The sequence below is a fragment of the Bombyx mori genome, chromosome 8, assembly GCF_030269925.1.
Source record: "Bombyx mori chromosome 8, ASM3026992v2".
In the NCBI taxonomy this organism is placed as follows: domain Eukaryota; kingdom Metazoa; phylum Arthropoda; class Insecta; order Lepidoptera; family Bombycidae; genus Bombyx; species Bombyx mori.
This window is the reverse complement of record NC_085114.1, coordinates 10515307-10541151: the sequence shown is the minus strand read 5'-3', so window position 1 is coordinate 10541151 and position 25845 is coordinate 10515307. Positions and strand designations below refer to the sequence as shown.

The 25845-nt window shown below is 39.1% G+C and overlaps 2 protein-coding genes across 6 annotated transcripts; one reads left to right on the top strand and one right to left on the bottom strand.

Moving 5' to 3' along the window:
- Positions 1 to 831: 831 nt before the first annotated feature.
- On the top strand, positions 832 to 24321 carry LOC101736068 (juvenile hormone esterase). Of its 4 annotated transcripts, none has more exons than XM_062669759.1 (5): positions 832 to 1070; positions 13961 to 14241; positions 14334 to 15359; positions 15569 to 15802; positions 23850 to 24321. In XM_062669759.1, exons 1-4 carry the CDS (start codon positions 888 to 890, stop codon positions 15765 to 15767), a joined length of 1689 nt encoding a protein of 562 aa, XP_062525743.1. In that variant the 5' UTR covers positions 832 to 887; the 3' UTR covers positions 15768 to 15802; positions 23850 to 24321. The 4 variants fall into 4 exon arrangements, with proteins under 4 accessions (XP_062525743.1, XP_037868238.1, XP_037868237.1 ...); XM_038012310.2 differs by lacking the exon at positions 23850 to 24321 and adding an exon at positions 22357 to 22539; XM_038012309.2 differs by lacking the exon at positions 23850 to 24321 and adding an exon at positions 16395 to 18097.
- LOC692838 (replication factor C (activator 1) 5) lies at positions 17417 to 25424 on the bottom strand. Of its 2 annotated transcripts, none has more exons than NM_001046683.2 (8): positions 25241 to 25395; positions 25088 to 25152; positions 24619 to 24746; positions 23535 to 23697; positions 19426 to 19585; positions 18816 to 19030; positions 18228 to 18305; positions 17417 to 17684 (listed from the first exon to the last, which is right to left on the bottom strand). In NM_001046683.2, the coding sequence occupies exons 1-8, from the start codon at positions 25273 to 25275 to the stop codon at positions 17524 to 17526; spliced, it is 1005 nt and encodes a 334-aa protein (NP_001040148.1). In that variant the 5' UTR covers positions 25276 to 25395; the 3' UTR covers positions 17417 to 17523. The 2 variants fall into 2 exon arrangements, with proteins under 2 accessions (NP_001040148.1, XP_062525536.1); XM_062669552.1 differs by lacking the exons at positions 17417 to 17684; positions 18228 to 18305; positions 18816 to 19030; positions 19426 to 19585 and adding exons at positions 20603 to 20845; positions 21182 to 21415; positions 22062 to 22241; positions 22349 to 22455 and having other exon boundaries at positions 25241 to 25424.
- Between the last annotated feature and the right edge of the window lie 421 nt (positions 25425 to 25845).

The following is a 25845-nucleotide window of genomic DNA, read 5'->3' as shown; positions in this document are numbered from 1 at the left end:
ACTGCTATTTTACATAGTAGTTATTGCCTACTTCAGGGGCCGTATTCCGTATCTCACTAAATGATGTCTATTTTCAATATCTATTTTTTATTTAATGCTTATCTCGATCGATCGACGATCTCTCGGCCCACCAGGTGTTAAGCTGTTACCGAAGCCCTTTGATAAACTACATGCCGCCACCGACCTTGAGACTAGTTATGTCTCAGTACTATAATATGAAGAATGCCAAAAAAGGCCAAATTACAAGGGCAGGAAATACTAAAATCGCGTAATACTAATCAAACGCGCAAATAATATATTCAAAGTTACGTCTATCGTTAGCCCAAACGAATAGCTAACGTTAGCCAAAACCACCATCCCGCCTATTTCTGCGAAACAGTTATGCGTTCTGGCTTGAAGAGTTGAGACCGCCGTTATACTATACAATTGAGTCTTCGTGCCTCAAGGTGGATAGCGGTATTCATATTATGATGTATGGGTTCCGGTAACCGATTTAAATCAGGTGGGTCGGAGCTTGATCACCCGTGTACGCCATTTAAAAAAATTGCAATAGGAACTATTACGTTTCCATTCAAAATAAATAGCTAACAAGCAGAGTGAAAGCGTATAAGAAGTCCATTCTCCAATAAGATTAACGAATTAATAATGACTAGAATGTAAAAAAATATAATATTAAATTGCATTATTGTACAATAATAAAAATACTTCAGTGCATAGGCTACAGCGAAATTGTATTTATTTCTCAAGTTTGTTGGAAATTAATATTCTTATTGACTTACGGAACTCTAAATGCAAATACTTTTAATAGCAGTTATACAGTCCTATACATTTACATTTTTTTATTTACTGTTGTTGATTCTTATACAGCTGTTTTGTCGGACGTTAAAATGTCGAATACATTTTATTTAATTACAGTTTTAATTCTTGTATTAAATACAATAAATGCAAAAGTTATCATAACATCTAATGGGCCTGTTAGAGGAAGTCTCGTTACTCACGAGAACGTGTCATATATTGCTTATCGTGGCATTCCTTATGCGGAAAATCCTACAGGTGCATTACGATTTCAGGTAAATAGAAACTTTACGTATATTTTGTGCTAATAAAAAAAGTATGTCACAGAAGTGGAAACACGTTTTCTTTTTAAGTTGTAATTGAATTTTCGAAGCTATGTTGTTCGGAATATTAAATGTTTTATTTAATTGAAATAAAACTGATTGATAAACTGTAGTTTTCTGTCAGTTTTTATTTCCGCAACTGACAAGCAGACATTTCTGCTCCACTACTGATGACTGATAATTTAAGTAATAAAATTGTGACTGAGTGAAAGAACTGCTTTACGCTGGTAGTTCCTGTCTACTCTCTGATATTTATTTACGACTTTTGGCATCCTCAGATGCTTTTTTTTCACTTAAAACCTTGTCCACAATTATCACTTGAAACATTTTATGCCAATTGTGCTAAAGATACGCGCTAGAGATATCCGTCTTTTCGCTTTTGATCTATGTACGCTAACGACATTTCTTGCTGAAGCAAATCCTCCCATGATTGTCTGCGTCTAGCTGAAATGAAGCAGGTACCGGTAGCCACTTATCTTCAACGTTCAAAGACGCCATCTTCACTCTACTTTAATGGTACATACTGTCCATAGGTCGCTGTCATAAAATATAGGACCATGAAGAATGAAAGCTGTTACATAAGCATTTAGCATTGTTAAGAAATGACAATCGAACATCACCTGAGATGTCACTGCCAATGTTGTGGCAAATGTCATTGTCATATTCATGAGTGAACGCTCTAAGGCTCTGAGTAAGAATAGAGTCTTCAAGAAGATTCAATCCGCGATCAACATCGCGGATTGAATCTTCTTGCCAGTGTAGACCTTGCCAGTGACTGTTGTGCGGGCGTCGGCGATGGATGCACGCGGGCGGCGGGAGGGGGTGACGAAGCTCACGTAGCTTTTCGTAAGCACAAGCACCACATAATACAAGTGCCGCCATCTAGGCAGCTAGCGGTAAAGCGTGATCGATCGGGTAGAACCACGCTTTGGATAGTCGCGGTAATTAGTAACTAACAAACTCCAAAGGTGGCGCCATCCCAATAATTCATTAGCATCCTATTACTAATCCGCGCGTAACCATCCTGCCCGCCTTGAAAGTTCGCAGGACTTTCAACAAATATATAAAGATACTAAGATAGGAAGCATAAAGCTTAAATAGCGGGAAGTTATTTGAAAAGAAACAAATTTTAATTAATAATAAGCCATCATGATGTTTACGAGTAGAGTTGAAGCGGTTGATGACATGCGGTACTCTAATTTATTCTAGCGGTAGCGGATATAATTTTACAACTGGACGTTTAAGAAATCCAGATTTCGTTTTTACCAAAGCAACGCGTATAATGTTATCGGCACCTGGATACACCTCTTGTATAACGCCAAGTGGCCAGCGGAGCGGTGGAATGTCATCTTGATGAATAAGAACTACTGTCCCAACCTTCACGGGGTTATCTGATGTACACCACTTCTGTCTGACTTGCAACGTATGCAGGTACTCTAATCTCCATTTCCTCCAATAGGAATTAACCAAACTATCTAACAACGCTTTGCGATTAGTTAGACTCATCTGATTTGCGGACAATTCAGACGCGGGTAAATACTGCAAAGGAGTGGACATCAAAAAATGTGCGGGTGTGAGAATTTCGGGGTTGGGATCTGCGGATAAAAGACATAAAGGTCTGGAATTCATAAGACATTCTATTTGATTCAACACAGTTAACATCTCTTCGTAAGTGAGAATTTGTGCGCCTATTACTCTATTTAAATGAGTTTTAACGGATTTAATGTTTGATTCCCATAAACCTCCAAAATGTGGAGCCCGAGGCGGGATCATCTTCCAAATGATTCGGTATTTAGTTAATTCATCATTCCATGCGGATATAAAATTATTTGAAACTAGAAGTTTATACATTTCATCTAACTGAGCCTTTGCGCCAACAAAATTAGTGCCATTATCTGAATACATGAAAGAAACTGGACCTCGACGAGATATAAAACGTTTGAAAGCGGCAAGAAATGAGTCCGTTGACAAATCCGAGGCTAACTCAATATGTATAGCCTTTGTCGTTAAGCATACGAACAGGCAAATGTAAGCCTTTTGTGAATGATGACCACGTTTGCGTACAAGCGTTATCTTAAATGGGCCCGCGTAATCTACTCCCGTGTGACAGAAAGCTTTGGCCTCCATTACACGGCTTGACGGAAGGTCAGCCATCATGGGAGTTGGGTGTGAAGGTGATACACGAAAACATGATTTACACATATGCACTCTTTTTCTTATAACGTTTCTAGCGGACAATATCCAAAAGCGTTGACGAATAATGGACATCAAAAGGTCCGGACCAGTGTGCAAGTTTGTATTATGAAAATAATCAACAATAATATTTATTATGTGATCGTGTTTTGGCAATAAAGCGGGGTGTTGCGTTTCAAACGGTAAATCAGAGCCCGAAAGTCTACCCTGAATACGTAAAATTCCATCTTCGTCAATAAATGGACTAAGTTTACGAATATTTTTCGAAGGTAAATCTAATTTTCTAATGCTGGCAATATCATGACCAAAATATTTAGCTTGAAGAGCTCGAATAATAGCTTTCTCAGCAGTATTTAAATCGAATGCGGTTACAAACTTGTTTCGCGGTAATTTTCTTATAAATCGAAGTACATAAACAACACAGCGAAGAAGTTTTGACCATGACGAAATTCTCAACCCAAGTTGATATATTGGGGAATCTTCGACAACAGTTACGGCCTGGCCACGGGGATCGGCGGTGCGAACAGCGAAGCGGTGGGCGAGGCGACCATTCGCGCAGCACCGTTTGCAGGCCACGGGTACTCACGTTCGCCGCCGCGACTAGTAAGGAAGTCCGACAGCGAAATGTCTATATCGAAATTATCTCGATATTGCTTACAAATTAATAGTTTTTTGGTTCAGGACCTATTATTTGGAAAAGATTGTGAAGTACATGATTTGAATAAGAATCGGAGTATACCTATAGATGGAGAATTCCACAAGAAGTACGAGAAATACTTTGGGTGGCTAGACTTCCAAATAGCTGGTCTAGCTAGTATTTCAGCTATTTTATTTTTTTATTGCTTAGATGGGTGGACGAGCTCACAGCCCACCTTGTGTTAAGTGGTTACTGGAGCCCATAGACATCCACAACGTAAATGCGCCACCCACCTTGAGATATAAGTTCTAAGGTCTCAAGTATAGTTATAATGGCTGCCTCACCCTTCAAACCGAAACGCATTACTACTTCACGGCAGAAATAGGCAGGGTGGTAGTACCCACCCGTGTAGACTCACAAGAGGTCCTACCACCAGTAATTACGCAAATTATTATTTTGAAGATTTAATTTTTATCACACGATGTTATTCCTTCACCGTGGAAATCAATCGTGAACGTTGAGTGTTGTTGAGTACGTATTTCATTACAAAAATTGGTACCCGCCTGATATTCGAACACCGGTGCATCGCTCAACACGATTGCACCGGACGTCCGTTAGGCCACGACGACTTTAAAAATATAAAATAAAAAATAAATAAAAAATATAAAAATTTCGGCGTTAATTTTTCGCGGCGAAAACAACTAAACTCATTTAATCACTGCACTATTCGCCGCGACTACCGCTCGACTCCGTGGCTCGCGCCGTCCGTATTCATGCATTTGTTTTGCTCGCCCGCCGCATCGCGCGATTCGCTCGGTACATTTCGCCGGTCGCTTCGCCGGTCGCCGGTGCGCGTGGCTTGTTAGGTACATTTCTATGCGCTTGTTTTAGTCGCTAGACGCTTCGCCGTTCGCACCGCGCGAATATTCGCATCGGCGAATGTCCCGTGGCCAGGCTGTTAAAGCGGTAAGTGTTACAGATTTTTTCATTTCAGGTATGTCACTTCCAGATTTACAAGGTACAAAAGGTTCAATAGGCCATTGTGAAATAGGATAGCAGGCCCAAGAAGGACCCTGCCACCAAAGCGAGTTATTAATAATTTGTGACGGTAAAAGACCTCGTGACACACAATCGCTAGGATTTTCCTTACCATTAATATGAAAAAAGCGGTCAGGTGATAAATTCTCCTGAATTTGAGCGATGCGGTTTCCTACAAATATTGACCATCTATGCGGGGAAGATTTAATCCAAGAAAGAGCAATTGTAGAATCTGAGAAAGCGTATATAGCGGTGATAGGATGTAAAGAATTATAAGCGTTATAAATAAGTTTAACTAATTTTGACAAAAGAAGAGCGGCACAAAGCTCAAGGCGAGCTAATGTAGTTATTTTAACCGGAGAAACCTTTGATTTTGAGCACAACAATCTTAAAGTAATATCTCCTGTGGGATCTGTAATGTGTAAATAAACAACGCAACCGTAAGCGTTCAAGCTTGCATCACAAAATGCAACAATATTTACTTCACAGTCTTTAAAAACTCCAATATGGCGCGGTATTGCTATAGTTGAAAGCAATGGAAGCTCTTTCACAAGTGAAGAGTAGCGGTAAATAATTGTATCTGGAGGTGTATCATCCCAGTCTATTTTAGAATTCCAGAGTTCCTTAATAAGCAATTTAGCGAACAGTATAACTGGAGCAACTAAACCAAGCACGTCGAACAAGCGTGCGACTAAAGATAATATTGTTCTTTTAGTGCACTTTTCGTTAGTGTTTGAGCTCGTCATAAAAAATGAGTCATTAGCGGGAAGCCATGCAAGGCCTAAAACTTTCATGGTATTATTAGCATCATCAGAGAAGCTTACAGAAGAGCGGTGCGTTTCCGGAAGGCTATTAAGAAAGGCAGTGGAGTTACTTGCCCATTTTGTTAAATTAAAACCTCCTGATTTAAAGAGTGAAATTAGTTGTTTCGATAGTTTGATAGCTGAAATATCTTCGTGTAGGGATGTGACGAGATCATCCATATATAATTGAGACTCAGCTACACTAGCGGCTTCCGGATAACGATAACATTCTTCTGATGCTAATTGACGTATAGTACGCATTGCTAAATAAGGTGATGACTTTAAACCAAAGGGCAGACAGTTAAAAGCGAAAATGCGAAGTTTATCATTTTTAAAGCGGTACAATATTTTTAAATATTTATGGTGGTCTGTGGTCACCCTAATGCGTAAGTACATTTGTTCCACATCAGCGCACAATGCCACAGGGAACAAACGAAAGCGGAGTAAAAGCAAAAATAAGTCTGCCTGTAAATTTGGACCAGTATGCAAGACGTCATTAAGTGACAGTCCACTAGATGTTTTAGCACTAGCATCAAGAACTACACGTAGTTTAGTGGTAGTCTTGCTTGGGCGGATAACTGCATGGTGCGGTATATAATAACCGTTATCGGTTTCCTTAGCGGTGTCGTTAATTTCAGTTAAATAACCTTTACTAATGTAATCCTGTATAACGATATCGTAATCATCGCGGAGTGAGGGTAATTGAACAAACTTACGTTCGAGCGAAAGAAAACGGCGGTGAGCAACAGTATAAGACTTGCCAAGGTCAGCGGGATTTCTACTAAATGGTAACTCAACCGTATATCGGCCATCATTATCGCGGGTAATTGTAGAAATATATTTGTTTTCACACTCGGCTTCCTCAGGGCTAAGATGACGCTCCTGAGGAATCTCCTCTAATTCCCAAAATTTATGTAAAAATGACTCAAGGTCTTTATGCGTTATAGATGAGAAAGTTTTATTTAAAGTGAATGCAGAATGAATTTTAGTATTTTCGAAAGCGGGTGGATTATCAATATAAACTGTACTAGATAGTCACAAAGAGGTATTATTATCATTTATAACAGAAAAATTATCATGCTGCGGTTTCATAATGCCGGTGTAACTCACTTCAGGTACGTCACCCATAAGAACATAACCGAAGGTTGTTTCTACGGCAGGTGGCGCTAGTGAGCCAGTATCTATACGATTACCTAAGTATATATATGGAAATAACTGAGCACCTAACACCATATCAATCACACCTGGAACGTTCCAGTTTGAATCGGCAAGCGGTAAATTACGTATATGATTCATATTTGAGGAATTTATAAAATAAGCGGGTAATTTATCTGTAATACAGTCTACTACTAAAGCGTGAATATAATATTTATTAGGAGAAAATCTAGATTCAATATTTAAATAAACATATCCGTGAATCGGGCGAGCGGTTAATCCAATACCTCTAATATAAGAATTATTTAAAGGTATAATCGGTAATTTAAGTAATTTACAACAATTGACAGTTATTAAATTATTTTGGGAACCATTATCTATTAAACATCTAACTATTTTACGTTCCCCTTTATTCGAGTGAGCGTATATTTGAGCGGTTGATAATAAAATATTACTATTCGATTTTATTTCCGAACTGTGAGTCAACGTGGTAGCGGTCGTATTATTTTGTTGTTGTATCGTTCTGTTAGAGTGTAAACAAGTATTCGAAGCGGCATCATGATGATCGTAACTCTGAACAACAGGTTGAGATTGAACCTGGGACCGACCGTAATCGGGCCGCGCGGCATCACTCGGAATTCCATGTACCTGCGACCGACTGACCTGCCTGTCCATATCAGCGTAGTCATTCGATGGACTGGGTACGCTTTTACTTTTTCGATTCGCCCGTTTATTACCAAAACACAACAAAGTATGATGATATTTCTTACAATTATTGCATGTTAACTTTGATTGACATGCTTTTAATGTATGCGATAAGCTCAAACAATTGATGCAACCCTTGTGCGATTTAATAAAATCATAACGTGCTTGCGGTGAAATCATATTTTTAAACTCATTACAACGATATAACTGCGTGTGGTGCGAGCTCGAGCAAAGATCGCACGTAGATAACGAAACCGGTTTGTTAACCCTTTCAGTGCGGACTGGGTCATTATAACTACTAGAAATAAACGATTTGTGATTTTTAGATTTCTCTATGTTACATTTGGGTGCAGAGCGTTCTAATATTTTTATTTGATCCTGTATGAATTTAATAAACATTTCAGTTGTGGGTATTTCAATACCACGAACCGATGCTTCAAACGAATGTAAAGTTTGAGGATCCAACCTTCTCAGTGAGCATTGTAATAAAATAAAATCAGTCAAATCAAGTAAATTTAATTGTTTTAAAGCGGCAATCGAAGATGAAATTTTTTCAATATCGACGCTTGAAAGGCAAACACGACTAAGCGACAATGCGTGAACTTTACAGTAGACTAATTTAAAGTTGAAATACCTGAAAACAAAATTTATTTTAACGAATCTAGCTGCAGTAGAATCTAGCTAGTAGCTGTAGGATTGAAATGATTTTAATATACCTAGAAATATATATTTTTTGCGCATCGAATATGGTTATTGTCTATCGTTTCTGTACAAAGCAGTTATTGTCGCTTAGTCATGTTTGCCTTTCAAGCGTCGATATACATATTTAAACTATTTGCGGTAGGTGAACAATTTTTTAAATCTAATATATTATTCAGATAATGACATCCTAAAGCTCGTTTATCCTGATATTTACTAATTAGATTCGACCAAATAATATTATAAGTTTCACCTGTGGGTATTATACCAGCGGTTAACTTTAATGCACTATGTGTTAATTTGCCCATTAAATACTGCACACGTTGCGCATCAGACAGTTGCGGGTTATCGTGAATGTTAGCTTTAAAAGCCTGGTAAAATGTTTCCCATCCTTCAAGAGAGCGTCCGTCAAAGGAAGGAAGTGAAATTGTTGGCAATGTTACATTTATGGCGGCGGTAGTTCTCATTACATTTGACGAATTACCAATTGTAATTTTGTTACGAGCGCGTCTTACGTAATTATATAACGTGTCAAAAGACGATAAAGCTGCGTATTCAGGCTCAACTTCGGGGTTTTGCTTTAAATTTAAATCATTGATATCATCCAAATTGCTTTCAAATCTAACACGCATGTCATCAATCGATTCTGATTCGGCAAGAAAAGTTTCAATTAATTCCGAATCAAACTCCGAAATATTTTTTGATTTATTATATAAATCATTGATTTGTGCAAATACTAAATTATTCTTCGCGATAAGTTTCTTTAGTTGTCTATTTTCCATAATGAAGTTATGAAATAACTGACTAAAAAATAACACTAAATGAACTAAGTTAATAAATATAATTCAATATGCGGTTACGAGTTATTACTACTAATAGCGATGAATGTAATTAACTTTTACATACAATACAATACAGTAACAAAATGGCGAATGGGGGTAATCATAAATTAATTCTAATTTTAATTAAAATTTAAGCTGGATCTAATCCAGGCTCGCAGGACCAAACTATGGGGTAGCAAGGGGGCGTGTAAATAGCCCTCCTGCGGCGGGAGCATATAAAGCGGGGTTGTAGAAAGGCGTGTAAATAGCCGTCCTAAGCGGTATGTGACAAATGTTTGTCACTTATAATTAGCGGAGCGGTAAAACTATATAGCGGTAAACAAAATGCTAGTAATCAAACTAAAGATATAAATTAAATACACATAAGCGAGCGGGCGGGCGAATGATTACACGGAAGCAGCAATAAAATGGCAATAAATTAAAAGAACTTGCACTCACCTGTAGACCTTGCCAGTGACTGTTGTGCGGGCGTCGGCGATGGATGCACGCGGGCGGCGGGAGGGGGTGACGAAGCTCACGTAGCTTTTCGTAAGCACAAGCACCACATAATACAAGTGCCGCCATCTAGGCAGCTAGCGGTAAAGCGTGATCGATCGGGTAGAACCACGCTTTGGATAGTCGCGGTAATTAGTACGTGACGCTTCCGTAGGTTTAACCCGCGATTCCCTACAAGTGACCCCTGGGTGGTGCAAAACGGGAGCCGAACACATAATCGGTGGTAGGACTTGTCCGACTGGCTGGCGACCACCCTCCAACTAGAGTCCGCCGCCAAATAGCCTAGCTGTGTTCCGGCGTGTGGGTTGGAGAGCCAGTTTTATTCCTTCCCTTTCCTCTTCCTTGTTCGGGGTGAATCTTGATGATGCCTGGAACATGCGGAGCAGACGTGCGTGCGAGCTCGCGGGACGTGATTGTTTGACGGGGGTATAGGGAGACCCAGTGAAACGGTGTTCGCCGCCGCCCGCCGGTCAGTTGGGGACCTGAACCCGGGTGTCTCTACTAAACTCCGCCCCGGGAAGCTGTCCCGCCAACCGGTGTAAAATCCTGCCGTGCGGTCGTCGTGCCGGAGTCGGAGACCGGAGTGGATCCCGGCGATCGCACGCAGGGTGGACTGGGGGCCCTTCCATGCCCTGCGTCAGTCTCTCACGCAACCCGTGGTCGAGCACGTACTGTGTTCCGCGCTTTATTCAGGTATCGTCATGATTTCGCTTCGAACTTCCTACCCCACCCATTCCCACTCTCCAAACAAAAAAAAATCAAACATGACAGTACAAAAAAGGAAAAGGGTTTTGTCGGCGATGCCCCATTCCACATTTAATGTGGATTTCAGCAATGTAAGGGGCCTACACAGCAACCTCGACGCCGTACACCACCATCTTGAGACGGCGCAGCCTGCCCTCCTTTTTCTGACGGAGACGCAGATATCTGCTCCGGATGATACTTCGTACCTTGAATACCCCGGCTACGTATTGGAGCACAACTTCCTGCGTAAAGCCGGGGTGTGTGTATTCGTCCGGGCTGATGTCTGTTGTCGCCGTCTACGAGGCCTCGAACAACGGGACCTGTCCCTCTTGTGGCTGCGCGTAGACCATGGGGGTTGTACCCGAGTCTACGCGTGCCTGTACAGGTCCCAGAGCAGTGATGCAGGTTCAGCTCTGATAGAGCATGTGCAAGAGGGGACTAGCCGCGTGCTTGAGCAGTACCCATCTGCGGAGGTGGTGGTTCTTGGAGATTTTAACGCTCACCACCAAGAGTGGTTGGGGTCCAGAACCACTGACCTACCGGGTCGGGCTGCTTACGATTTCGCCCTGGCCTACGGCCTCTCCCAGCTGGTGACACAGCCCACCCGTGTCCCAGATATTGAGGGGCACGAGCCTTCTCTGTTGGACCTTCTGCTGACCACCGATCCAGCCGGATACAGTGTAGTGGTCGACGCTCCGCTTGGATCGTCTGATCACTGCCTTATCCGTGCTGCCACACCACTCTCTCGTCCTAGTCGTCGAACGACGACCAGGTATCGAAGAGTTTGGCAGTATTTGTCAGCAGATTGGGATGGATTGCGTGAATTTTACGCATCCTACCCATGGGGGCGGTTCTGCTTTTCCTCTGCTGATCCTGACGTCTGTGCGGACCGTCTTAAAGACGTGGTGCTCCAGGGGATGGAATTGTTTATTCCCTCCTCTGAAGTGCCCGTTGGGGGTCGCAGCAGACCCTGGTATAACAATGCCAGCAGGGATGCTGCACACCTCAAGCGGTCCGCATACGTGGCATGGGATAATGCCAGGAGACGTCAGGACCCTAACATCTCAGAGGAAAGGCGGAAATATAACGCCGCTTCCAGGTCCTACAAGAAGGCTATTGCCAAGGCGAAGTCGGAGCACGTTGCTAGAGTTGGCGAGCGACTAAAGAGCTATCCCTCTGGGAGCCGTGCTTTTTGGTCGCTCGCCAAAGCCGCAGAAGGAAACTTTTGCAGGTCTAGTCTCCCACCACTGCGAAAGTCCGATGACAGTCTGGCCCATAGTGCGAAAGAGAAGGCTGACCTTCTGGTCAAACTCTTCGCCTCGAACTCGACCGTGGACGACGGGGGTGCCACACCACCGAACATCCCCCGGTGTGATAGTTCCCTGCCGGAGATCTGCTTTACACAGTGTGCAGTCAGGCGGGAACTCCGACTCCTGGACGTCCATAAGTCGAGTGGGCCAGACGGCATCCCCGCAGTGGTTCTGAAAACGTGCGCCCCTGAGCTGACGCCTGCGCTAACGCGTCTGTATCGCCTCTCTTATTGCGCTAACAGGGTTCCGTCTTCATGGAAGACCGCCCACGTCCACCCTATCCCCAAGAAGGGTGACCGGTCGGACCCATCGAGCTATAGGCCTATCGCGATAACTTCCTTGCTTTCCAAGGTGATGGAGCGAATAATAAATATACAACTCCTGAAGTATCTTGAAGATCGCCAGCTGATCAGTGACCGACAGTACGGTTTCCGTCACGGTCGCTCAGCTGGCGATCTTCTCGTATACCTTACTCACAGGTGGGCTGAAGCCTTGGAGAGCAAGGGCGAGGCTCTTGCTGTGAGCCTTGATATCGCGAAGGCCTTCGACAGGGTCTGGCATAGGGCACTTCTGTCGAAGCTACCATCTTACGGAATCCCCGAGGGTCTCTGCAAGTGGATCGCTAGCTTTTTGGATGGGCGGAGCATCATGGTCGTTGTAGACGGTGACTGCTCTGATACCATGACCATTAACGCTGGCGTTCCACAAGGTTCGGTGCTCTCCCCCACGCTTTTCATCCTGTATATCAATGACATGCTGTCTATTGATGGCATGCATTGCTATGCGGATGACAGCACGGGGGATGCGCGATATATCGGCCATCAGAGTCTCTCTCGGAGCGCGGTGCAAGAGAGACGATCTAAACTTGTGTCTGAAGTGGAGAACTCTCTGAGGCGAGTCTCCGAATGGGGTGAATTGAACTTGGTTCAATTCAACCCGATAAAGACACAAGTTTGCGCGTTCACTGCGAAGAAGGACCCCTTTGTCATGGCGCCGCAATTCCAAGGAGTATCCCTGCAACCTTCCCAGAGTATTGGGATACTTGGGGTCGAGATTTCGAGCGATGTCCAGTTTCGGAGTCATCTGGAAGGCAAAGCCAAGTTGGCGTCCAAAATGCTGGGAGTCCTCAACAGAGCGAAGCGGTACTTCACGCCTGGACAAAGGCTTTTGCTTTATAAAGCACAAGTCCGGCCTCGCGTGGAGTACTGCTCCCATCTCTGGGCCGGGGCTCCCAAATACCAGCTTCTTCCATTTGACTCCATACAGAGGAGGGCCGTTCGGATTGTCGATAATCCCATTCTCACGGATCGTTTGGAGCCTCTGGGTCTGCGGAGGGACTTCGGTTCCCTCTGCATTTTGTACCGTATGTTCCATGGGGAGTGCTCTGAGGAATTGTTCGAGATGATACCGGCATCTCGTTTTTACCATCGCACCGCCCGCCACCGGAGTAGAGTTCATCCATACTACCTGGAGCCACTGCGGTCATCCACAGTGCGTTTCCAGAGGTCTTTTTTGCCACGTACCATCCGGCTATGGAATGAGCTCCCCTCCACGGTGTTTCCCGAGCGCTATGACATGTCCTTCTTCAAACGAGGCTTGTGGAGAGTATTAAACGGTAGGCAGCGGCTTGGCTCTGCCCCTGGCATTGCTGAAGTCCATGGGCGACGGTAACCACTCACCATCAGGTGGGCCGTATGCTCGTCTGCCTACAAGGGCAATAAAAAAAAAAAAAAAAAAAAAAAAAAAAATAGTAACTAACAAACTCCAAAGGTGGCGCCATCCCAATAATTCATTAGCATCCTATTACTAATCCGCGCGTAACCAACAGTACTCGTTTCGTGTTCATGAAAGACGTTCAAGTAAACTAAATCGGATCTTTAACTACACGCTAGAATTACATTCTTTGTTCACCATAGTCCGAAGATTATACTTTCTTTTTCGAACTCATTAATCACTTTAGTTAATTCTCACGCCTTCTACGAGCCTTTCGAGTTACTCATAATACTATCTGAACATACTTTATATTGGTATGGTTTAAACGATTTTATTTAAAGGATTTGACCTACTCTTTATCCCAAATATTTATTCTTGCTTAAATAGCGTCATTATTTTAGAATTTCCCCGTTTTTCAATGAGTGCATACAGTTTTGAATTTAACTGAACGTACTTAAATACCTACTCATAATTTTATTAACAAGTCGATTGCATTTCCAACTTTTAGCCTCCAGTTACCAAAAAAAAATGGACTCACGTTTTAAATGCTTCTTCAAACGGTCCAGTTTGTATTCAACCAGAGGGTGCCTACAAGAAACATCAAATGGGAGAAGATTGTTTAAGAATCAATGTCTACGTTCCCGTAAAAAAAACAAACACATCCCACTTACCTGTATTTGCTTTTATACATGGGGGAGCATATAGAATTTTATCTAAAGATTCTGATGTTATTTACGACCCGTATTTCTTTATGAAAAAGGGAATAATAGTAGTTACAATGAACTACAGGTGAGCAAGTAACGGATAAATTTTTAATTTTAGTTTTGGTTATTATTCGATGAATAAAATGATTAACATATTACATAAAACCATTACAACAGATTGGGAGCTTTAGGATTTTTATCGCTCAAAACACCTGGAGCATCTGGAAATAATGGACTAAAAGATCTTGTACTAGCCCTTCAGTGGGTAAAGGAGAATATATGCAAGTTTGGAGGAGATTCAACAAAAATAACTGTTGGCGGAAACAGCTCTGGGAGTTCAATGGCGAATTATTTAATGTTGTCCAGAAAAACCACAGGATTAATTCATCGTGTAATAATGTTCAGTGGGAGTGCACTGAATTTCAGGTTTCTGCAACGATATCCAATAGAGAACGCTAGAGAATTAGCTAGTGGTTTAGGGTTATCAATCAATGATAGCGATGTTTTGTTGCAAAACTTAAAAACGGTTAACCCCTTTGATATAGTTGATGCTCAAGAAAATATGTACAAAAAAAGCAGAAATCCCATCATTACTTTTGCACCATTCGTGCCTACTATTGAACCAGATTCTGCTGATGCATTCTTAACTGAAGATCCAACCTCTATGGTAAAAAAGGGATTAATTCAAAATGTACCCGTATTAGCGGGAATTAATTCTTTAGAAGGGATTACATTTTACCATAAAATAGTAAATAACAAAACACTGTTAAACGATTTGGAGAATAACATTCATTTAACAGTTCCAAACGATATTGAATATCCACGGAACTCTACAGAATTTCGAAACTTAGTGCAATCCATCAAAGAATTGTATTTTAATTCTACAGACACGAGTGCTTTAAACAAATACTTTCGAATATTTTCGGACATAGCATTCACGCATAAAGTCGACTATTTCATTTATTTACACAAAAGAAACCCACAAAGCAACAAAGTTTTTTACTACGAATTTGATTTCGACGGTGATTTGAACTGGGGTAAACTATATCACGATATTCAGTACCCTGGAACTTGCCACAGCGATGAATTAGGATATTTATTTGTCACTAATGCAACTAAAGAAAACCTAAAAACTTTGGATAACAAAAGTAGACACGTATTGAATATTATGGTATCAGTTATGTCCAATTTTATAAAATTCGGGTAAGCTCTCAAACAAAAGTATTTATATCTGAAATAATTGTAAATATTTTTTTTCCCTACATAATTCCGCAATATTTATGAAACTTTTATATTTTTTAAAGCCGCGTTCTTCCTGTTTTTTACATTTTATATACCTATTTTCAATTAAGAATTTTACAAAACTTGAATAGTTTGAACGTTTTTGAAGTAGTGAATTTATGATTTTTCAGAAATCCAACCCCGTCCTGTGACATGGGTATATGCTGGACAGAAAGCAACTGCTCTAGAAATCATATCGTGTTGAAGGAAATTCCTGTATTGAAAAACAACTCACCGTACCCAGAGAGATTCACGTTTTGGAGCGAAGTTTATAAACAATTTTACAAATACGTTAGGGACGGTGGTAAACTCACAAAAATTCTAGCTTAGAATTCAGCGATAGCACGTGTTAGAAGAATACTTAGGTAACAATTTTTTTTTAATGTATTTTAAAATTTTTTTATATCCACAAAGTAACATAGGTCAAAGTTATATAATTATGGATGTTATTTGGTGTTGGCATATTAATTAGTTCGCCCATTGTTACAGCATGTAAGCAAATTAAACGGACTAAACTAAATTATATTATACTTATATATACTAATTACCATTACAGTTACTATTAATTCGCGTTTTAAAGAGTTATTCCAAATATATTTTCACTTAACTCAACCGCGGTGTTAACTCAGAAATCTTTTGAGATTACAAATTTTTACTGCGATACGATTTATAAATTGCGATAAGTGAATAATTTGATTAAGTGAAAACTCGATAGTAATGGTAAAACGGTTGTGTTTTACTGAAGTCTTCTTTTTTTTAATCAAATTTCAACGCTCCCAATGCGGGATTTTCTCCTATTACCTACATTTGTGCTGAAAATTTCTACACCGGACAAGAATAAGATAAAGAATGCCCAAATTCTAAATAGTAAATAGATTATAATATTGTGATTTATTGAATATATACAATCTATTAACATATTTTTTTTTATCCTGCTCGTTTTTTTTATAATTGAAGGATTATTTCCCGCCCGGCGCCCAGATGCCTTTCCAGTTTCACCAGGACAGGTGGCGAGCAAAGGCTCAGCCAGAAGCGTGGAATTATCTAACAGCTGCCCGAACAGCTAACGGCTGTGCTCTGCAGATTGGGTCTGGGACTTGTTTCTACTCGAGTAGTAGTCTTGTCATCGGCGAATAAGGTTAACTGGGTGGGCGGCTACCGGGGAATGTCGTTAATAAATAAACTAAATAGGAGCGGAGAGAGGATTCGTCCTCTTGCCTTGTAGGACTTGTGGGACCTTGTGGTGCCTTGTGGGACTCCAGCCGTGGGCGGTTGCGGTGAGGAGCGGGTATCCTCGACTCGATATCGAAAAGAGCGGTTCGACTAGAAGTCCCGTATGATGAGTACGAGACTGTCCGGCACGCCCATGTTGAACAGTTTGAAAATCAAACCGCTGTGCCAGACTTTGTCGAACGCTTTTGTGACGTCCAAGAGGGCTCCCGTGTAGAACGGTTTTAGCCCGTTAAGTCCTACGGGCTTGTCGTGTTTGTCGGTGAAAGCTTCGTTGAATAATTCCATTATAGACTAGGTACATATTATCATTATGTATCTATAATATGTACATCACGTATGTTCATATACATATTTATACGTATGAAGACGGAGCGAATTGTGCGGCAACAGTCACTGGTATTTGTGGCGGTAGCCATCACAGAACGCAAGATATTTGACATATGCCTGAATCTCGCTTACATTTTCAACATAAGCTTGCATATATACAAGTTCCGAACAACAACATTCGGGCCGTCAAATATCGCCCGCTCGGTGGAAGATCTTTCCCTTCGTCGTGAACCTACATATTTATGTAGAGCAGTGGGGGTAGTTCGTTCATGAATTCCCCTGAATAGTTACAAGCCTTGGAGTTAAACAGTTAATTTTAACACATCTTAGTTAGGTAAATAGCAGTGCAGCGCCGACATACATACATAAAAGATAATCTTTAATTCAGTGGGGTTTCTGAACGAAATAAAACACATTTATTTGAAAGTTACTTAAATTTAATTAACATAATATTATTATCATCACAATAAAAGGTATGTCGCAGATATCTTACATTTTTAGTTTGATTTTAAAACTAACGTTTTTTCTACGAAACTTCTGTGTCTAGTTTGACTTGATCCCTAGCGATCTGGAAGCTCGCGATGAGCGCGGCAAGTTCAACCCGCTCGCTGCTTCCGCTCGCCAACCTCGCTTCAGCGTCTGACATCTTTATGAGCAATGACACTAATACTTCTGGAGGCAGTTTCACTGTGAACATCACGTTTTATTGGCGTGAGGACAGAGGGTTGACGCTGAACATTACTGGGATCACTGAAATGTGGATATTTACCACTTCTTCTTCTTCTTATGAGCCCATGGACTGGTCCACTGCTGGACATAGGCCTCCCCCAAGCCTCGCCACAAAGACCGGTCGTGCGCTGCCGGCATAGAGCGGATCCCCGCAAACCTCAATAGATCGTCGGCTCATCTTGTGGGAGGCCTACCCACGCTACGTCTTCCAATACCACATGTGGATATTATACAATAATGGGTTTATGACAACAAGTTGATAGCAACGCGCTTGAAATATCATTCAAATTAAAAACAACAACTGCACAAATATTTATCCGAATCTAAGTGACTGCGATTACAGAATACGAATAAATAAGCATTACTGACTATATCGTTTTGTTATTTTGAACATCACTTCAACAAAAGCAAATTTACTGATTTATTGATTACACAGAGATTAAATTTTACCTATTATAATTATTATTATTATTGATAATTTAATAACAACTTCTTACTTACCTCTCTGTATGATAGTATGGACTTCAGCCAATATATCGCTCAGTGCTAATCCTTTTGCAATCTTCAAGTCTTGTATGGCTATTTAACAATCTAAGGAAATTATTTGAGTCCTGATTATTTAATAAATTAATTGAATAAACGTTTTATCGCTGATTGGGGGAATCGGGATCCTTTCCAAATCCAAAACAAATTATCAATGATTATTAATGTTATTATACATATGTAGTTCATTACAAAATATACACAGAAACTGAAAAAGCTAGCTTGACCCGATTCACCTTGGCTTTGGGGTGAATCAGGTTATCTATGGGGTCAATAGATTTTCGATAGGGCTGGCACTATTTGGTTGTTAGGTAGGTAGGTACCTAACTTTAGATAATTAACTTTTTAATATCTTTAACGTGTTACAAAACTTTGATGACTAAATGAAACTATTTCATATTCTTAAACACTAAATAAAAGTCATTTTCAGTTCAACAAAGTTAAATCTAACAACTCAACAAAAGTATTGTGACATCCCCGATTTGTCCCTATTCTAACTCTAGTCTCTATTCCCCCCAATCTACTGTAGGTACGTATAAAGGATACATTTAAAGCAGGCGGAAAAATCATTTTCGTTTAGCAACCAATTGAGTATGCTGTCGATATCGGCGCGGAGGGGGTGGCCGACGCAAGTGTAAACATTATCTTCGGTGACGTCACGATACGCCAGCCACGTGCTTTGAAGCGTATTCAAAACCTTTCTCATATCACCCCCGGACAAGGTGAGAAGCGCCTTCATTCCGCCCTCTGACATTTTTACACTGAAATCATTGGATATTCAAGTTAATACCAACTACTGATTTTCTGAGTCGGTAGTAATACAAATTAACAATGCTTTGAAAACGATTACGTAAAGATGTTAATACTATCTGCAAATGCTAAAATCGCGCAATTCGCTTGTGTACATATTTGTATAAGAATAGTTGATGTAATATTAAAATAATTAATAATTCTAAAAATTAATTGGCGCGAAGTTAATTAAGAAGCATCAAAGATTTTAATTTTTACGTGTGACGTTTTGGTAAGATTATTCATGCACTTCAAAGAAAAGTCAATGCAATAAAAATAACGTGTTTTCGTTGCAATAGTGTGCAAAACTGCAGAGACGACAAATAAAATGCGAGACTGATATAATCAATGAATTTGAAACACGTACCCTTCCGTTGTGACAATTTCTTGTAATCTCGGCACAATTTGATCTTGCTTGAGAGGGGCAAAACGAAATCGCGTACACCGCGACTGTAATGCTGGAATAATTTTACCCAGGTAGTTGCATATTATGCAAAACCTTACATTCTCGGTGTACTTCTCTATAACTGAAACGTACGAGAATCTATATATTAATACGTGAAGCAAAAACTTTGTATAGGTACCTTTTTACGAAAATTGCGCGGACAGAGGAGTATGAAATTTTCCACACTTATAGGGAATATAGAGAAGGAGTGCAGAATGTTAATATTTTTTTTTAATTATGCATTAAAAATACATTAAATCGATAAAAAAATCATTACACACACTACCATCAACTTTTTTTTTTTTTTTGGTCAGGAGGAAATCGCCGGACTTCCGTCCTCCACTGGGGATGGGGATGGAGGGTGGGGTATGTCAGAGTCGAACTGACTAAACCTCCTGTCGCTCAACAACCAACGTCCAAACCTCGCATGAGACAGAACTCATGAAGAGGCAAAGGGGGGAAAGTGAAGCGTTTAGTGCGGAGCACATCTCTCCCATCACCCTCCCCCTCGGGATGCCGGACTGGCGGTCGTCGGTGCCACGACCACCACACACACACTACCATCAACTACCATGTATTTGACACACACACGTATGCATACTATTTGTTTATTGTCAAACTTTTCTTATTGCTGGTAGTCCGTGGTCAAATTTAAAATAGGTTAAAATATATTGTTTATTATTTGTCGAAAGCGTAGTCTTGGCGAAATCTGTGATTATAGAAGTACCTAGTAACTTTTAATTTGTTCAAAACACTCGAAACAATGAGCCAACAAAATAATCCGTGATTAATTTATTAACACGTTGACTGCCATGAAGGTCACCGATGTCTTACGCGGCGCACTCAAGTAATTATGTCTATTTCTTCTTACAAAGGAATATCTAGTAGACTCTGAGCTAAACGAATCCGAAGATACTGAGGATGAATCTATTTCTAAGAGATCTAAAAGACTGAAACATACATTAACAAATAAAAGGCCAAATTTTAATAACAAAAATCAACCTGATTACTTTAGAGCGCCGCGTGTGGCACCAGTAACCTACATGGCAGTCAACGTGTTAAGAAACTTTTTTTTTTTTTTTTTAAATAAAATACAACATTTAAACAACTTATTTTATTGTACAGAACAAACTGTCGAAGAGGCTTTCCATTGGATTTTCCTCAACGCTTTTCTATTCATGATGAGAGTATGAGTGGGCTCGGCTTGCAGGGGCAGCGGTGAATGACAATTTATTTCGTTCTCCTTGAGCACAGGCGACTTTGTGTTGACCGACGAATGCGGCAGTCGACTCACTTTCACTCCCATTACTCTACTTACTAAAGTCGTGAAGAGAGTATTAACCTGGAAATTATAAAGTCATATTTTACGCGAATTTCCAAACACAATAGCGCTCCTTAAAGCATGTCATGTGTTTTTTCATTGTTTCATTACTTTTGTTAAGGTGACTTTAGTATTTTCAAAGACTCCGATTAAACCGGTACTATTTTACCGGGCAACATTTCAGCAACATGGCCAATAATATTATATTCGGCACTAGCCACATTCAGTTAGAATGCCTAGTCAGTCCACCTCGAAATAAAAACATACCATATTGTTCAACTTTTATGTAATGAAATGATATTTTTTGTCTCATCAAAGACAATCAAAATATAGTTGAAAGTATTTATCATTACCTACCATATCTCCGGTTCTCGCTGAACCTTTGAAATTTTCCAACAAATGTTCGGATGCAAACTTTTGCACGCACGATATTCTGACGGCCCTCTGGTGTTCCAAATCAGATTTGTTACCAAACAATGCCAACAGAGGTTTCTTTGTTTCTGATTCAATAATGTTCTTAATAGTTGAAACCCACAATTTCAGTTTCTCAAAACTTTGCAAATTTGTCAAGTCGTACACGAAGAGTATAATCTGAAATTTGATGATTCAGTGATGCAGTATATTGAATTGATACGAAATATTGAAATAGATCGAGTAAAGTTGAACGGTATAAACATTACCCTTAAAAATTCAATCAGATATCAAAATCAATACCGAAGAATTCAAAGGTATACTATACTCAACCACGTTCGGACTATAAACTTCGAACTCTTACGAAGGTACACAATTCATATCATAAGAATTATTCATCAATAATTGAACTTTTAATAATACAAAGGTATGATCGTACACGGTTTTAATTTTATGTTTTAATTTTTCTATATCATAACCATATATAATTATTATTATAACCATGAAGTATGTTCTATAACTGTGTTTTCGTAACAAAATATTTTGATAAACTTATAGAATTTGCGATAAAGTCAGCATAATTTGATACTATATCCCTCGCAATAAAACCCCTCAACATTCCTTTACTACAGAAGTTCTGTATTTATCATAGTAGAATAAATGCCTAAAATTATTATAATAAATCTTTAAATATAAGTAAACAGTTCAACAATACAAACATTAAACAAGTGTTTTCAAGATCTTTATAGCTTGATAGTAAATATTAATACTAGAAATACGTGTGCGTCGTATTCAAGAATAAAATTAAATATTTAATAAATCTTACATCAGAGGCATACAAGTAATTAGCCAGCATTTTTGTATGAATTGCGTTACCGGCCACATCGCACAACTGCAGAGGCACAGGGGGGCGGAGCCCCAGACACTGGCCGGCCATCACTTCAGCTCCTTGAGTTCCACCTGTATAACTCGCATTGCTCCCCAGATAGCGTGTACATAAACTAGTCTGTAAACAATCTCATAGGTAGTAATCTAAAATTTAGTACAGCGGTTTATTCAATTGTGAATTTATTTATTTATTTATTTATTCATTAAGGAATAACTTACACTTACCTTTCCAGTCGCGGGTTCACCGACAACAGTGATCTTGATTGTTTGACCCTGAACTTCATTATCATCGCTATCTGACATAACTCCAATTTGTCTCAACTTTAAAAGTACTTTATGAAAACACTTTTATATATCACTCAATAATTTTCGTGACATTTTTTAATAGAGCAATTAAGTAAAGAAATATTTGAAAATTCTTCTGTTTTATTTGTGTGTAATTTGGTTTCTATGGTAACTAATCACTCGAAAATTTCTATATTAGTTATCAGCTATATATTATACATTAATTTTTTTGGACATTTAGCTTTATTTATTTAAAAAACTTAATACATTTAAAGGCTATTTAAGGAAGTAGTATTAATAGCTAAATGAAACTATTATTCTCCTCAACTGAGTCTTCGACTGGCGCCTCGTTATACTATACTAGGTAGCGGCGTTGACCTTGCAATGTCTTTGGGCTCCGGTAACCACTTTACAGCAAGTGAGCCTTGAACACGTTTACCAACAATGCTAAAAAAAAGTTCGACGCCGAACACTATATTGAGAAGGCAATAAGTTTTTTTTTTTTATTGCTTATATGGGTGGACGAGCTCACAGCCCACCTGGTGTTAAGTGGTTACTGGAGCCCATAGACATCTACAACGTAAATGCGCCACCCACCTCGAGATATAAGTTCTAAGATCTCAGTATAGTTACAACGGCTACCCCATCCTTCGAACCGAAACGCATTACTGCTTCACGGCAGAAATAGGCGGGGCGGTGGTACTTACCCGTGCGGACTCACAAGAGGTCCTACCACCAGTAATTACGCAAATTATAATAGTAAATATGGAGTTAACTTATTTTTTCGTCGGAATGAAACCATCTGAAACTAAAAATTCCCAAAAACGAGGTTGCAAATCTTGATCCTCTTGGAATCTAATTCGCCTCTTTATTCTCAATCGTATTGATTTAGATTGAAGTAATGCATATATAAAGGCATTTTTGGAAGTCACGTATGAAATATCTAATTTCTGACACTTTTAGGTACAAGCGCCTCCGGTTTTATGAATGCACATCGCTTTCACATGATTCAAAGTAATTTTGTTTGCAATATTTTGCACGAAATTTGTTCTAAAAAAATCCTGATGCCAAAATGAACAAAAAAAAGATTTACAACAGCACATAGTTGTTAGCTGTTTTTACTCACTTCTCCTTAGTGCATTCTGAGCGTCATTTGTCATAGCATCAGCTTCATCAAGTATAATTAATTTAGGTCCTGCTTTAAATATAGTCCTTGTTGAGGCAAAACTGAGTATCTGACCTCTAACAATGCCAATGCCTCTATCGTCAGAAGCATTAAGTTCCAACACCTGTTAATGAAATTTCACGATCAGCCTACTTTTGTTTATAAGACATGCAACTTAGCAGTTTTAAACATTTATTATAATGTTGCTTCCTCCTAGCTACCTCTCGAATGGCCACTAACATTATTAATTTCCTCTTATTATTCTTGCTCTATTAGGTAACTCAGCTAAGCCCTGCTCTTGCTAGAGTAGATGTTAACAAGGTCTCTGAAATGAAGCTCTGTGAACTCACCTACACTTTTGCTGTAGCTGGTATAGCCCCTAGAGGTTACTAGCAGTAAGTAAGAAAATAGCAGATAAACATCTCCCATTCCTATCTCTGAATGTAAACTACATTAAATAGTTTATTTTTCCTAAATCCCAGAGCAATGCAATAATTGCAAACAAGAAACCCAGTTGATTTTTAGTGTATAAATATATAGGATGTAAAAACTTTACCCAAAGCAAAACTAGGACCAAACTATTCTATGCTATAAACTATTCTATATTATAACTATGCTTGTTGTTTCAGTAAACAAAAAAATCAATGTAAAAGAAGCTTATAGCCATCCTCTGTATTTTAAAAAAACCTCCAATACCACATATTAGTTTTTTATTGTCATTGAATAAATAAATAAAATATTTTGTTGGTATGATGCTTTAATTTAAGAGTCAGCAACCTGTCTTCATTTCCAGGAATGGTTTTAGTACACCTTGTATTGTGCAATCAGTAAATTTTCATTAAAGCAACTATCATTTTAGGTTCTTTAATACAGATTTTTTCAGATAGGAATTATATTTTATAAGGAATTATATTGCTTATTGAATTATATTGCTACTTAGATGCAATCTAAGTAACTTAATTACGATATTTATGACCAACTATTTAAAAATGCTAATCAGATTCTTAATTTTGCTGTTAATTAACTGGTCTAAAAATTTACATACCATCGAACTAAATTGCTGTGGAGTGTACATTTGTTTGGCACAGGCTAGAATGGTAGATGTCTTCCCGGTTCCAGGAGGACCGTAGAATAGTAGATGTGGGAGCTGATTCTCTTTCATAAATTGATTTACTGTAATGACAATATTCTAATCTCAGTAAATACATATATTACTGTACTAGGGCTAGTACCTAATCTCACAAAAATAGGGATGTAGTGGTTGGAAGGCTGCTGCCTCAATTAAGATGTAAACAAAGTACTCTAGAAGAACAAAAAGAAAAATCCTTTACTTTATGTTACAATGTACAAAACATACTGGTACGAAGAGGGGGTTTATGCATTAACTGTTATAAGGTATTCGTATTACGGTTAGCAACTTAATATCAACCTGATTCAAGTCCAATTTTTATAGCCTTAAATTTGATAGTCTCTTTAAAATAATGTGATCATTAGTTTCAGAAATTTATACTTACTTGTTTTTATTATATCATCATGAGATACTAAATCATCCAATCTTTTTGGGCGATATTTTTCAACCCTGCGTAAAAACAAAGTGTTAATCGTCGTAGTAAAATATATTGAGTTATGATTTTTTTGTTTAAATCATTGTTAATGATAGTTCATACCATGGCAAATTTTGGCCTGTTTCCCCAACAGTCATATTGTTTTTATAACAGTATTTTTAAATCGCTTCTAGTATGTAAGTACAGATACTTTAATAAAAACGATTTATTTAAATTGTGGATTGGTTTACAAGCTTGAGGAAACTATAAAATTCAAAATTCGAACCATAGATAGTAGTAGCAGTTTTATTCATAGATTATACACTTAATATATTATTGGAAAGGCAAAGGTATCATACCATAAAGCGTAATCTTTTATATATTTTTTATATGTAAAATGATTTATGAAATGAAATGAAGTTGATTAATATGAAACATAACATGAAATGAAATGAAATGAAAATGAAATGGAATGAAATGAAATGAGATGAGATGATATGGGATGAAATATAATCTCAGTAAAATGGTAGTCATTTACTGAGACTTTTTCAGTGGACTTTTTAGAGGATCCCAAAAAGTTATGCTCAGCGGCTTTGTTTCAATTTTCCCACATTTGTGCACTTTCACAGATATTAAACAGGTTATAAACCACCGTTATTACACATTTAAACTTGGAGAAACACTAAATAGACAAAATAAAACAAAACACACAACTTCACTCCTCGCGC